Here is a 12,950-nt window from a genome sequence, read left to right as displayed (position 1 = left end):
AATATGGATAACAAAAACTGTTCCTGTTGAAATGCGTCCCGGATATTTGCTGCTACACGTACAAGATAGTCAGTTGTGGAGCGCCCTTTTAGGAAGGCGCACTGATAAGGATCAAGCATTTTGCTCTGTTCAAGGAAATGAATGAGTCGCCAATTTATCATTTTTTCAAACACCTTACAAATGCAACTTGTGAGGGCTATCGGGCGGTAACTTGCCACTGAGGAAGGGTCTTTGCCTTGTTTCAAAACAGGGGCCACAATGGCTTCCTTCCATGTGGTTGGAAGGTACCCTGCATCCCAGATGGTGTTGAAAAGTGCGAGTAATGTAACTTGCGTGTCATTGTGTAAGTTTTTGAGCATTTCATACATGATTCTATCAGATCCCGGTGCAGAACGCTTGCATGCGCTCAAGGCAGCGCTCAACTCGGCAGCACTAAAAGGACAGTTGTATGGTTCGTTCTGTCGACATTTTCTTATGAGTGGCTTGCATTCTTCTATTTGTTTATATTTCAGGAAGGATTGCGAATAATGGTTTGAACTTGATACGCTCTCAAAGTGCTCCTCAAGTAAGTCTGCCTGATCTTGCAGTGTATCGCCCCGTCTATTTACTAGAGGGAGGGAATATGTTTGTCGCCCTCTAATTCTATTTACCCTGTTCCAGACTTTGGCCGCATCTGTAAACGAGTTTATACTCAATAAAAACTTCTGCCAACTTTCTCTTCTGGCCTGTCGGCGGGTTCTCCTACCTTGGGAATTTACTTTTTTAAGGTTGACAAGATTCTCTGCAGTGGGCGAAGCGCGTAGCAGCGCCCACGCTTTGTTCTGATTCCTACGTGCGATTCTACATCCATCGTTCCACCACGGGACATGCCGTTCGCATGCCGAGCCACTTACTTCACGTATGCATTTAGATACGGCATCTATTATGAAGGCTGTAAAATACTCCACAGCGGCATTAATTTCTAACGAGGACATGTCATCCCATGATATACTAGTTAAGGTTCGGAATTTCTCCCAGTCTGCTGTGTCAATCTTCCACCTAGGAGCCTGTGGTGGATATTCGTTTTCTTTAAGTGTTCAATAGTATGGGGAAGTGGTCGCTTCCGTAAGGATTGTTCGTAACTTTCTATTCGAGTTCAGGCAGTATGGACGGGGAAACTATGCTCAGATCAATTGAAGAAAAGGTATTGTTTGCAAGACAGTAATATGTGGGTTTCTTCGTATTAGGAAGGCACCTACCAGAAGAAAAAACTGGCTGTGGCTTAGCTAAGGTTAAGCCCAGGATGCGAAGCATACTAGCCTTTATTTTAACGCGACAGCGTTAAGGAGCTCGTGTCGCAGAAAAGCCGGTGTCGTCGGCGTCGGCTCAGGCGTGCGGCGCTTGCTCAGGCGCACATTTCGTTGTCGCGCCGAACGCTGCGTTGCTCGACGCTCACCGCGTCCGATGCGGGGCGCGTAGTCGCTGCACCGTAGCAAAGCCACCTATAAACAGTCTCTGTAGCATGCCGCAACCTTCGCTTCTCATTCCAACGAGCAGCTCTGTCTCCAGGAGGCATCTCACCTCGTGAGTGTCTAGCAGGGGCAAGCGCAGCTGCTTATATACCGCCGCGACGCCGCGAGCAACGGCGCGAGTTGGAGCCCCGTTTCTCCTCTGTCGTGACGTCACGGTGTCACGTGGTCAGCCTTGAAGGCGACACCGCGAGCGACGGCGCGAGTTGGAGCCCCGTTTCTCCTCTATCGTGACGTCACGGTGTCACGTGGTATTGAAGGCGACACCGCCGCGCCTGAGGAGCTGGGTTGAGCTCTAGTAATATGCTTCGCATAAAAAGCAACTGTTCAAGAAGACGACCTCGCGCATCTATACGAGAGTCGCTCCACAGGGAGCTGTGCGCATTGAAATCGCGAAGAACAACATAAGGTTCTGGCCATTGATCTATAAAGGATTGGAATTCATGTTTCGGTAATTTTGTATGTGGGGCTATGTAAAGAGAGCCAATGGTGATGACTTTGTTTAGGAGAACAGCTCGAACCACCACTGCTTCCAGAGGTGTTTGTAGCTGTAAAAGATGACACGCAATGCTCTTGTGGATAGCAATGGCGACACCGCCCAATGATGTGACAGCATCGTCGCGATCTTTGCGAAAACTTATATACTGTCGGAGAAAATTCGTGTGTTTGGATTTTAAGTGTGTTTCTTGTAAACACAGCACTTTTGGATTGTGTTTTTGGATGAGTTCCTGCACATCATCAAGGTTTCTAAGAAGACCTCTGACGTTCCGTTGAATTATTTGTGTATCCATGTTGGAAGTCAATAGGTGCTGTGTGTACAGAAACAGAAGTGTTAGAGGTTTCAGACGTTAGGTTAGAGGTTTCAGAGGCCCTGTAATCTGGGTTTTGCCCTTTCTGGAGCGTTCGAGGTAGCCTCACCACTCCTTAGGCGCTTGGCGCACCATGGGGATAGGTGTAGTGTCCATTGCCTCTTGTGAGGCGCCGGACACATGCTCTTGTGAGCGAGAAGTTACCAGGGAGGGTCCCGCCTTGGAGGGAAAGACCCCTGCGCCCACCAGCCCGGAGGTCGATGGGGCTCCCTGGGGGACTTGGCTGCGCCGGCCATTGCCAGCACTAGAAGGGAGCTGGGAGGTTGAAGCAGCCTCGGCTGCGCCCACATTCGGGGTCGATGGTCCCTTCTCCTCGGTTGAAGGAGCAGCGCTAGCTGCAACCGCCGCGGGGACAGATGGCGTAACTGCCGACTGACTGCTTGTGGGTCGGACAGCCGCCGGAGGCCGTTGTGACACTGCCCCCTGACGCGCCACATGGGCAAAAGTTTTCTTGGGCAGGTAAGATACCCGCCTACGTGCCTCTTTGAAACCTATGTTTTCCTTTACTTTAACTGTTACAATTTCCTTTTCTTTTTTCCAGGATGGGCACGACCGCGAGTACGCGACGTGCTCCCCATCACAGTTTACACAGTGGAGAGCATTCTCACAAGCTTCAGATGTGTGTTCGTGGGCACTGCATTTCGTCATGTTTAGCGGCCTCGGCAGCTCTGCGAACTGTGGCCGAAGCGCTGGCATTTGAAACATCGGAGTGGATTGGGCACGTATGGCCTCACACGGAGCTTGATGTACCCGGCCTCGATTGTCTCGGGCAGGACACTTAAACCAAAGCTGATTATTAGGTGCTTGATTTGGATCTTTTTACCATCTCGCCTCATCTTTATTCTTCTGACATTGATAACATTTTCCTCTCTGAAGCCCTCCAAGAGTTGAGCCTCAGTGAGCTCCAGCAAGCCATCGTCCGACACAACGCCGCGGGTGGTGTTCGTAGTACGGTGCAGGGTTACTGTTAGTTGGGTCTCCCCAAATGACATTAGTTTCGGCACTTTCTCGAATTGCTTCTAATCGCGGAACTCCAGGAGGTGATCACCGCTTGCCATTCTGGTTGCCTTATAACCGGCTCCAAAAACATCAGTCAAAGTCTTCGATACAAGGAAAGGTGAAATTGTGCGCGCTGGTTTGCCGGGTTTTTTCGAGTGAACTACATGGAAACGTGGAAAGTTGTGGACTTGCCATCCGAAAAACTGAAAAACTTCATCGGTTCGCCCTCTTTTCTGAGGGCGATCAGGGACTTGAGGAAAGGAGCTATCCATAAAGATATGTGATATTTCGGCAGTAACGCCAGCCACCCACCATGGTGTCCTACAAGGGGACGCTGCAGGACCTGTGAAACACGGCCTGCAAGCGCCAGCTGTACATTACCACTATAACCAAATATGAAATAACCTAGGTTGGCTATTCAAACAAGGTTAACCCTTGCTGCCTGGAAAAATTGGAAGTAAACCGGAAGCCAGAAGAAGAGAGGAAAGGTGGAAAGTAAGGGAAAGACGAAGGTAGTGGGGAGAGAGAGACAGGAAAAGGCAACTACCGATTACCCCCGGGTGGGTCAGTCCAGGGGTGCCGTCTACGTGAAGCAGAGGCCAAAGAGGTGTGTTGCGTCCGCCGGGGGGCCTTAAAGGTCCGAACACCCAGCATCGGCTCAACCTCCAGGATCCCCCTTTCCCCGGACACGGCTAAGCCGCGCACGGTTAGACGCGGAAGGGTCCAACCCTCGTGTGCTCGGGTACGTGGTGTCACAACACACCAAACGCCTGCTTACGCAGACGCCTCTGCGGGGAGCCATACAGCGCAATATAACGCCATTGTTTAATTACTCGTAAAAGCAGACATTATGCCACTGGTTTCATTCTCTTCACGGCGGCGGAATAAAGGATTATAGGGGAATAAATCATCAGGCGTACAATTAAACAACCACATTCTAGATCAATAAAAATATGAGACATAGCGGCATATCAAAAGCGCGAAGGACACGACAGCAAGCAGAACCAGCGTGGATAGCGTTATTGAGCAGCTGGCATATTATGTGACGAATGAAAATAAACAACATGCACAGCATTGACTAGGGTGTTTTATAAGACAGCGCAACCAAATGTTCTTGCGTAACCAAGAGGCCTCACCCTGCTTGCGCTGTTCCTCATTTTCGTTCCTTTGTATAGCTTTTTGCATTGTTTTCAAGGCCAGGTGGTTTGCTTGAAGCTTGCCCCATGCCCTGAAGCTTCCCTCACTTCCTCCTCGATTCACATTAGCGCCTGATAAATTTTGCGAACTCAATACTTCATGTATGACTTACAGCACTGTAAAACTGGCGACCTATAGCTAGTACAGAACGGGTCAGAGCTATGCGATAGCTCCCAACTTCTTCCGTCGAGACCTATCGCCACGAAATATTCATGAAGGCACACGCCTCCATTAGAACGAGAGCGAACAATTTTCCGAATCAGTCAGTTACGCCTAATCGGACAGTTAAGCTCCTCGTTTTCTCCTGTAGTTTGTAGCGACTGCGCTTGGCTGTCCGTGCGCCCCAAGGGTTCTACATACGTGGGTTGTACGCTTTATTTTGGAGGTAATCTGCGCCGTGTTCAAGCTTGCAATCCGAGGTGGCTGGTCCCTTTGCGTGCGCTGTCTCTCCGCGCGCCCAGTCTTTCCCCTGGTGCTTCTGCGGTGGCAAATACGTTTCCTTCTAAGGACCAGACGGGTTGTGGTGGAGTACCGACAAGCGACCTTCCCACTGCTGGCTTTGTGCTCTGTCTGTAGGCGGTGAACATTGCGACGTCCGCAGCCACGGCAGAAGTGAGCTCGACGCATGTTTTCTATTTCTCGTTTTGTTTGTCGTCGTCGCTACGATGTTCCGTACGAAGTGCAAGAAAAACATATGAATGAGCGACCCATACATCGTGAGTGCGAGGAAAAGCGTGTAATAGTGAGCCGAACATTACAGCGGCTTTTTGATGGGGATTATCTCCCCACGCGCTCAATATTCGGGTTAGTTGGAGGTCACGTGATCAAACGCGTGCTTGGGAAGAAGAGTGCCCGTCTTCCCTCTTCTCCTCTATGCCTACCCCAGGCGCGAATGAATGTGCGCGGCTGACACGCCCACGCGGCCCACGGGCCCTGTCTAATTGTTGGTAATCATTGTTGGGTGCAATGTTAAAGGGCGATCAGTGATGGCTGCTAACTTGATGCGCGCTGTCTTCCTTCGCGGGCTGTCTTTGCGTGCCCCTAGCGTTGCACATCGAGTAGTGTAAGTCCATAGATTGGCAATTGGTCATGGCTGACAGAGTCCGCCCTGGTAGTGAACATAAAATAGGTGGACGATGATGAATCAACGGCTGTACGAACCGTTGCCCCCGCTGCCGGCGTTCTTCGTGACGCTAGCGTTGTGATAGAGAGTGCTCGTAGTCATCCAGTGAGATAGTTAAAGATGTATATGGCCCGTGGATTACATTATGCTTGTTAAGTGAATGTTTACTACAATTCATATGGCCGATATAACTAAAGCATAGACTCGTGTAAGGGCCGCACTTTTGTGTCATGATTTTAACGACCCTTACATTAGACAGCACCATCTGACCTAATTTATTCATCTACTTGCATGAAATATTCCGTAAACCTCGGCGATCGCCTCCTCTCCACATCCAGTAACGGCGCGCCAGAGAACACTGCGCGCGAAAATTCGCTGTTCAGCATGGTCGGAATGAGCGTGCCGTACGCGATTGCTTCCCAGTTCTTTTTAATATTGGCTGTACCGTTCGGGGTGCCACCCTTACACGGATTTATACGGTAAGAATTGTCTTTTACTTCGGCATCAATAATACTGCTTCGCCTTTGCGGCGAATGTGCGGCATTTCTTTTTTTCTCTCTGCTTTTCTTTTTTACTGTGAGTCCGAGTAAAGCGCGGCGGCGCATGCCTACTATTGATTTTGATTTCGAGTGAATCCGGCTTTGCCTCATTTCAGTTCCTAAAGAAAAACATGGGGTTTTACGTGCAAAAACCACTTTCTGATTATGAGGCACGCCGTAGTGCAGGACTCCATAAATTTCGACCACCTGGGATTGTTTAACGTGCACCTAAATTTAAGTACACGGGTTTTTTCGCATCTATCGAAATGCGGCCGCCGTGGCAGGGAGTCGATCCCGTGACCTCGTGCTCAGCAGCCCAACATCACAGCCACCGAGCAACCACGGCGGGTCTCATTTCGGTTACTGAGCGAAATATATATACAGTGCGTCCGTTAAGTCGTGGCGCCCTTTTGACCGGTCACACGAAATCAACGAAACAAGACAGAAATCAGAGATCTTCACCATATGTGGTAGCTCTTCGTTGTACACGCGAGGTCGCTCCCGTTGCACTTTGGTGACTCATTTGAATTTAGTAAGCCACAGAGCACACAACTGTTCCTCTGCACCGTCGACATCTTGACCGGCGTGGGCTGGTACGCCGCTATGCAGTTCGTGGTGCTGAGTCATCACCTGTGTGCGGACACCTTTGCACATCGTACTGCGGAAACTTGCAAAGTTTTTCTTTTATTTGATGGAAATTTGGCATTTCTATCTTGTTTCGTTGCTTTCCTGTGAGCGGTCGAAGGTAGACCATCACTTTACGAACACACTGTACATTTACGGCCTCTGCATCCAAGTGGCGATGTTTCAATCCTTAATAAATGTTTTAAATTATTAGAAGTTTTTTGAATGAGTTGTTAGCACTGCCTATTTGACAAAGAATCAATGCTGAGACACATATAATTCACGTGCATTTCACACGCCGTTGATAAAAGACTGCAGAAGAGGTCACTGAAGTCTACAGGTATTTTATGGTCAAAAAAGCACGCAATGCAATTTGAAACGATTTGAATATAGAGCAACGTATCCATTCTCTAGGCATATGCTATCTGTACCATTCTAAATATTTGTTGGTTGGCTAGCTACTTCTCTTTAAAAAATATACCAAACTTTGTCCCTCACATATATTTAAATGTATTGTACCTGCCGTGGTTGCTCAGTGGCTATGGTGTTGGGCTGCTGAGCATGACGTCGCGGGATCGCATCCCGGCCACGGCGGCCGCATTTCGATGGGGGCGAAATGCGAAAACACCCGTGCACTTAGATTTAGGTGCGCGTTAAAGAACGCCAGATGGTCGAAATTTCCGGAGCCCTCCACTACGGTGTGCCTCATAATCAGAAAGTGGTTTTGGCAAGTAAAACTTCATAATTAAAAAAAATGTATTGCATTTGTGGGTGGTGTTCACAGCGAAAATTTCAAAAGAACTGTTGAAGTGAAAAAAAAAACGAATGAGGAGCCACAACTGGTCCTTGTAATTCGCTTCTCTTGTCGGCATGCACAACATATTGAAAGTACGAATTAAAACTCCACGACCGCGCCTCAATAATGGAGTAAGGATGTAGCCACAACAAAAACTTAAGTGAAAAAGGCAGAGACAACGTAAAAGAAACCTCGAATAATGTGGGTAACAGAAGTCCGGGAACCACGCTTTATAAAGAAGGGGGGGAGGCGGTAGGCTACGGCATCACCGGGAGGCCGCTGCCCCCCCGCCCCCTCCCCTCCCGGAAATCTCCGGAGGGGGCTCGGGCCCGTGGCAATTTGTTTTCAGTTGCACATTACTGTATTCGTAGTTGGAAGTGTTCCGCGGCTTCTAGAAATCGTTTCTGGTTTTCTATACAGAAGAGCGCGTTTTGCCGGTACAGCGGAGAACCGAAGGCGTTACCTATGAGCCCGCCGACTCGAGCAGGAAGCACCCACCTCTGCGGAGCTGGCCTGTGGGCCACGGTGGCCGACGTCCGTCGCGACGTCCTGGTCAACCGGACGCTGGGCGCGTTGCTCGCCTGCTGCAGCCGGCTCACCACGAGTCCCACGGTGCCCTGACCCTGCGTGTTGATTGCACTGCCTTGGAAACACGGCGGCAGTACCGACCGCGGCAGCTTGGTAGCTGCAACGCTGTGCTCGAGGTCGAAGTGTCCGATCCCGGACGCGGCGGTCTCACGTCGGTGGGGCGCCGAAGCACGAACGCTCGCCGACTTGGCTTTAGCGCATTATTGTTAATGATTAATTATCCCGAGTTGCCCCACTATGCGGCATGCCTCATATTAAAATCGTCATTTAAGCGCGTAAAAGCCAAAAACTTATTTTTTTTAGAGCAAGTGTGGTATTTTTACGCATGAGGACGCCAACTGGCCAGTTGAAGACAGTCTGCTGAGAGAGGGTACCGTTCATTGGCTGGCGCACTGACGAGCGAAAGCGAAGAGATTCAAGTAGCTAGGGGGCCAATTAGAAACGGCATAGCGCAATAAGGTTAACAGAGATGTACAAAAGATGATTAAGGCCCCACAAAGCGCAAGAAACAACGTGTAAGTGCACACTCTCACGTTGAAATCGCGCGCATCGGGGGGCAATGATACAGTTCTCGCATATCTGACCGGTGTGCCTAGGCTTATCAAATTTAATTCGTGGGTTTTACGTTCCGGAACCAGAATCTGATTGTGCGGAACATCGTAACGTAGTGAGGGACTCCGGAGATATTTCGACCATGGGGGGTTCTCTGTGTGCACGTAAGATAACCCGTCGAATGCAGTACGCTAGCGTTCTTGCACTCTGCCGCCACCGTGGATGCAGTCGCCACTGCCGAGATGTAAACCTGCAGCTCACCAGCGCAACGCCACATATCCCCTCCGCTACGGCGTACATAAGCTGACGCTATCAATAGCAGCTAGGGGGTGACAAGACGGGCACGAGCAGCGACCCCCCCTCCGCCCTCGAATGTCTTGTGTTAGTGTAGGGCCTGCCCAGAACGCTATCCCTCCCCCTCCTCCTTGCGGTCAACGGTCATGTGTGTGTAGCCCCCAAAAAAGAATTCTGGTTCCACCACTGGGCACTTGAGTCCACTTGTGAGGCGGTTTCGCCGTTGCATATAAACGCAACGTGCCATAGAAAAACAGCAACAGAAGGAAACAGTACTAAAGAAAACATAACGGCACATGCTGCAGTTTCTGCTATTAAATATAGTAAAGTCCATAAAATAAAACAAAATAAATAAAAAGGTCGCAGACACAAAATGGAATTCTACGTGTTAATTCACACACATAAAAGAACTCTACGTAGTAATTATATATGCCCAATGCCTCTTTCGATAAGAACAGTTATTGAAGCTTTCATAGCAGATCGCTATGATGGCGTGTTACCCCATCGCCAAAGAAACTTCGCTATATACAAAAAGAGGTGATGATCAATGCAATTCACTTTTGGTCTCATGGCGCACCTAACCTGGTGAAACACAGAAGAGCTTACGATAACTTCTTGTACGTTCTCTCACGAATAGCCGCACGTTTAATTAGGCATAGCCAAACAGCGTACGATGCAGAAAGCTAGCTGTACACTTTACTTCCATTCACAGAAGATACATAAAAAAATATGTGGGTCTTTCCTAATGATAGCTAGTAGTGTAGACAGTCTACATTGACGCCTACGACGATTGCTAGCAAGAACGATCGGGAATCTTTTTCTGTGACCTGTGACAAGAGACCACCTCGCGTCAACTACAAAAAGCTAAGAAAAGCAGATCGTATCGCCGTAAATTGATACTTCATAAGCCAAACTTTCCAAAACATAATATCATTTACATTAGGCGCACATGAAAGCGTGTCTACGTTTTCTGTGAGCAGACTACTTTCCTGATCCAGTTGCCAAGCCTTCTCCGCAGCCGCCATTTTCTGTGAAACACAAACTGGCCTGCACCGTTTCTGCCTTCGATGGCGTCTTCATGAAGCACTCTCCCTTGCGGGCTTCGTCAGAAATAAAATCAGGCTTAATATGGACGCTGTGTGCTTAGCGGTATATATATAGCAGTCTATAGGGCTGATATAAAAAAATGGCCTAGTCATGGCGCGAATCACCAGCTGAGATATCTAAATGGAGCAAGGCTGCCATCCGCACATTTCCAGTAAAAAAAAAAAGACAGCTCACGTAGTGCGCTAAGTTTCTAAGCACCTCGATTGTGCCGTACGCGAGTTCTACTCATTACCCGACTCGGTGTGGAACAGTCAAATGGTGCTCAGGCCCATCTACCGCGCCGCCAATTCAAATAGATGTAAAACACCGAAATGATTTTTTAAAATAACCCTTCAATCAATTCAATTAAATTTCTTTCATTTCAAAGCGAACGGTAAATACCAATGACTGTAACAAGCGGAATTTCAGTGCCACGAGCATCGAGTGACCCTCTTGTTTCTTGAACAGCACTTCCAGTTCACCTCCCGAGAAGATTCGGGACGAAATTCAATATAAATGAGAAAAAAAATTTAGAAAAATAGTACACTACAAAATTTAAGGGATACATTACAGATACGATATAAGAGCATAAGTTTAGTTACAAATTGAGTTACTGAAGTGCCTACAATATATAAACTTAATCAGAAATCACCGATTACTGCACACCAAAATACGGAATCGTAGACTTTGGATACCCGCCACGTGAGCACGACTTTGGTGAAATTCCTGGAAGCTCAGTAGAAAGCGGCAGTAATGACGCCACCAATGACTTCACAAAGAGGAACGTGGCATGACACTTAACCGGTTGATTAAAGGGAAACCGCTGCCTGACAGACTGCCCGCTTACTCGCCACAGCTGGGCGCGCGCGCGCATTACATGCTCTGACGTCAGCACCAGAGAGGGCGCGTAAGGTGCACTGCGTGCGCCGCTCCATAGGGAGCTACGCCCCCTGGTGGCACGCGCTGCGCTTCCTCCTCGCCTTTCCTCGCTCCTCGCCCGCATATCGTGCCAGGGGAGAGACATTCGCTCGCTTAACCTAAAGACGATCAACGCCGAAGTTCGAGTGCGACTAAGAGACACCTAAGTCGAAGGTTAGGGCCGCCTACCATCTTTTGCCGAAGATTGGTGAGTTTGAAAAATATGAAAGCACGAATTTTGCGAATTCATAGCACTGCACCGAAAAAATATATCGCAATGCTCTAAACTGCATTCGTTCGAGCGTCGAAATAGGCAAATTTTGTAATTTATAGCCTACGTATATTTTTTACACTATTCGGAAGAGTTTTGCAAAAGTCTCATTCCCAAATTAAAAACATACTTCAGAATGGTGCATACTACACGAACTTCGAGCGCTTTATTGAGATTAGCGAGTTCCAGAAACTTGATAGCCCAGTTCTTGGAAGTGTTGCAATTATAAACAATGTTTTGTGACGAAGAAGATGCGCCTCGCGACACAGCCGCATCGCCAACGCGCGGCTCGGCTCGCGCTGTTGATTGCTGGCGTCTTTTTTGGACAGTGCTTCGAGCTGCCTCGCCGTGTCAGGATTGGGGGCTCAATCCCATCGTCCGTGGTCCTTTGCCAAGATTGGAGTACGGCATGAATTCGAAGGTAGCTGGCCCATGCCGTCGTCCAACTTATTTACGCTGAGATCGTTGATGAAGTGAAGAACTGCTTCTCATCGAGAACGAGGAAAAGGGTTTATTTACAGAAATTAACTCAGTCTAACATGACTGCTTGAGAAAAAGAGTATTAGTCCAACAGGACTGCATGAGAGAAGTGAACCAGTCTAACATGACTGCTCAAGAGAAGTGTGTCCTCAGCATTCGCACAACCACAGTTTTTATACACTCGATCCGCCGTTCCTACGACGCGGCGACTGTTCGTTTACACATCACCCACTCGCAGCTGCTCTGAAGATCAGTTTACGTACACAAAGGCAACCGCGCTCTGTACACAGAGGCAACCGCGCGGGGTGCCGTTCCGGGAAACTATCGTTGCCGATCGAGCGTCGCTCATTGTTCCGTGCCACTCCGAACCGTGAGAAGCACAAAAATACGTCGTCCCCACGGCGGCTTGTCCAGGCGTGTCAAATCAGCTCCGCGTTGGGGAACTCTGGAATCATTGTCCACGCACCGAACTCGTCCCGTCACAATGTCGAAGGGGCTGGAGGAAGGCGGCGGATTCCAGCGCAAAGGCCGCTTCTTTGAACGCCTCCCAGCTGCAGCGACGGAGAGGGAGAGGTGCGCGTCTTGCACCCCTTGTCGTAATCGGGTGGCAAGGTGGCAATCTTGTTGCGCAACTCGCCGTTCTTGACAGCGCCTCCATGGCCCGAAAAGTCTCGACTGTCTAGCGCTGACAACCGCTCGGCAGGAAGAGAACGGCTGTTGGTCAGGGGGGGGGATTGATGTCTTGGCTCGCAGCGACCACTTGTGCATTGATGTCACCGCCCAAAAACATTCAACAAGGACAGGCAACTGCAAAATGAACCCCACAACACGGCTCTGCGCCGAGATGACGTGCATTGGCTCTCACTTTAGACTCGCTAGGCTTCAAAAAAAAAACAACAACAACATAAGTGTAGAAACAAAAAAAAAATGCTACATTTCACTATGCCAATTTCTGAAGCAAATTCCTGCTGACAAATTCAGCAATTAATGGAGGGAATTCTGCTGAATGAGAGGGGATTTTCTTCGCCTAAAGAAAAGCTAACACTAGTAACCCCAAAATTTAGGCGGGAATCTCAAACGCAGAATTCAAATTAGCCTGCTCAAAC

At 48.9% G+C, this 12,950-nt stretch overlaps 1 protein-coding gene across 14 annotated transcripts in view; it reads right to left on the bottom strand.

The window, feature by feature from the left end:
* Nucleotides 1-12,950, bottom strand: part of LOC139048142 (uncharacterized) — a 401,037-nt gene that overhangs the window by 212,335 nt on the left and 175,752 nt on the right. For all 14 annotated transcript variants that reach the window (XR_011507573.1, XR_011507572.1, XR_011507571.1 and 11 more), the window contains one exon: nt 8,154-8,278. Coding sequence is in view for 9 of the 14 variants with exons in the window: in XM_070522653.1 (XP_070378754.1) it covers nt 8,154-8,278 (125 nt within the window). In the remaining 5 variants the exon portion in view is untranslated. The remainder of the gene's footprint in view (nt 1-8,153; nt 8,279-12,950) is intronic.

Source organism: Dermacentor albipictus, chromosome 7 (assembly GCF_038994185.2).
Source record: "Dermacentor albipictus isolate Rhodes 1998 colony chromosome 7, USDA_Dalb.pri_finalv2, whole genome shotgun sequence".
NCBI lineage: Eukaryota > Metazoa > Arthropoda > Arachnida > Ixodida > Ixodidae > Dermacentor > Dermacentor albipictus.
This window is presented reverse-complemented; position numbering and strand designations above follow the sequence as displayed.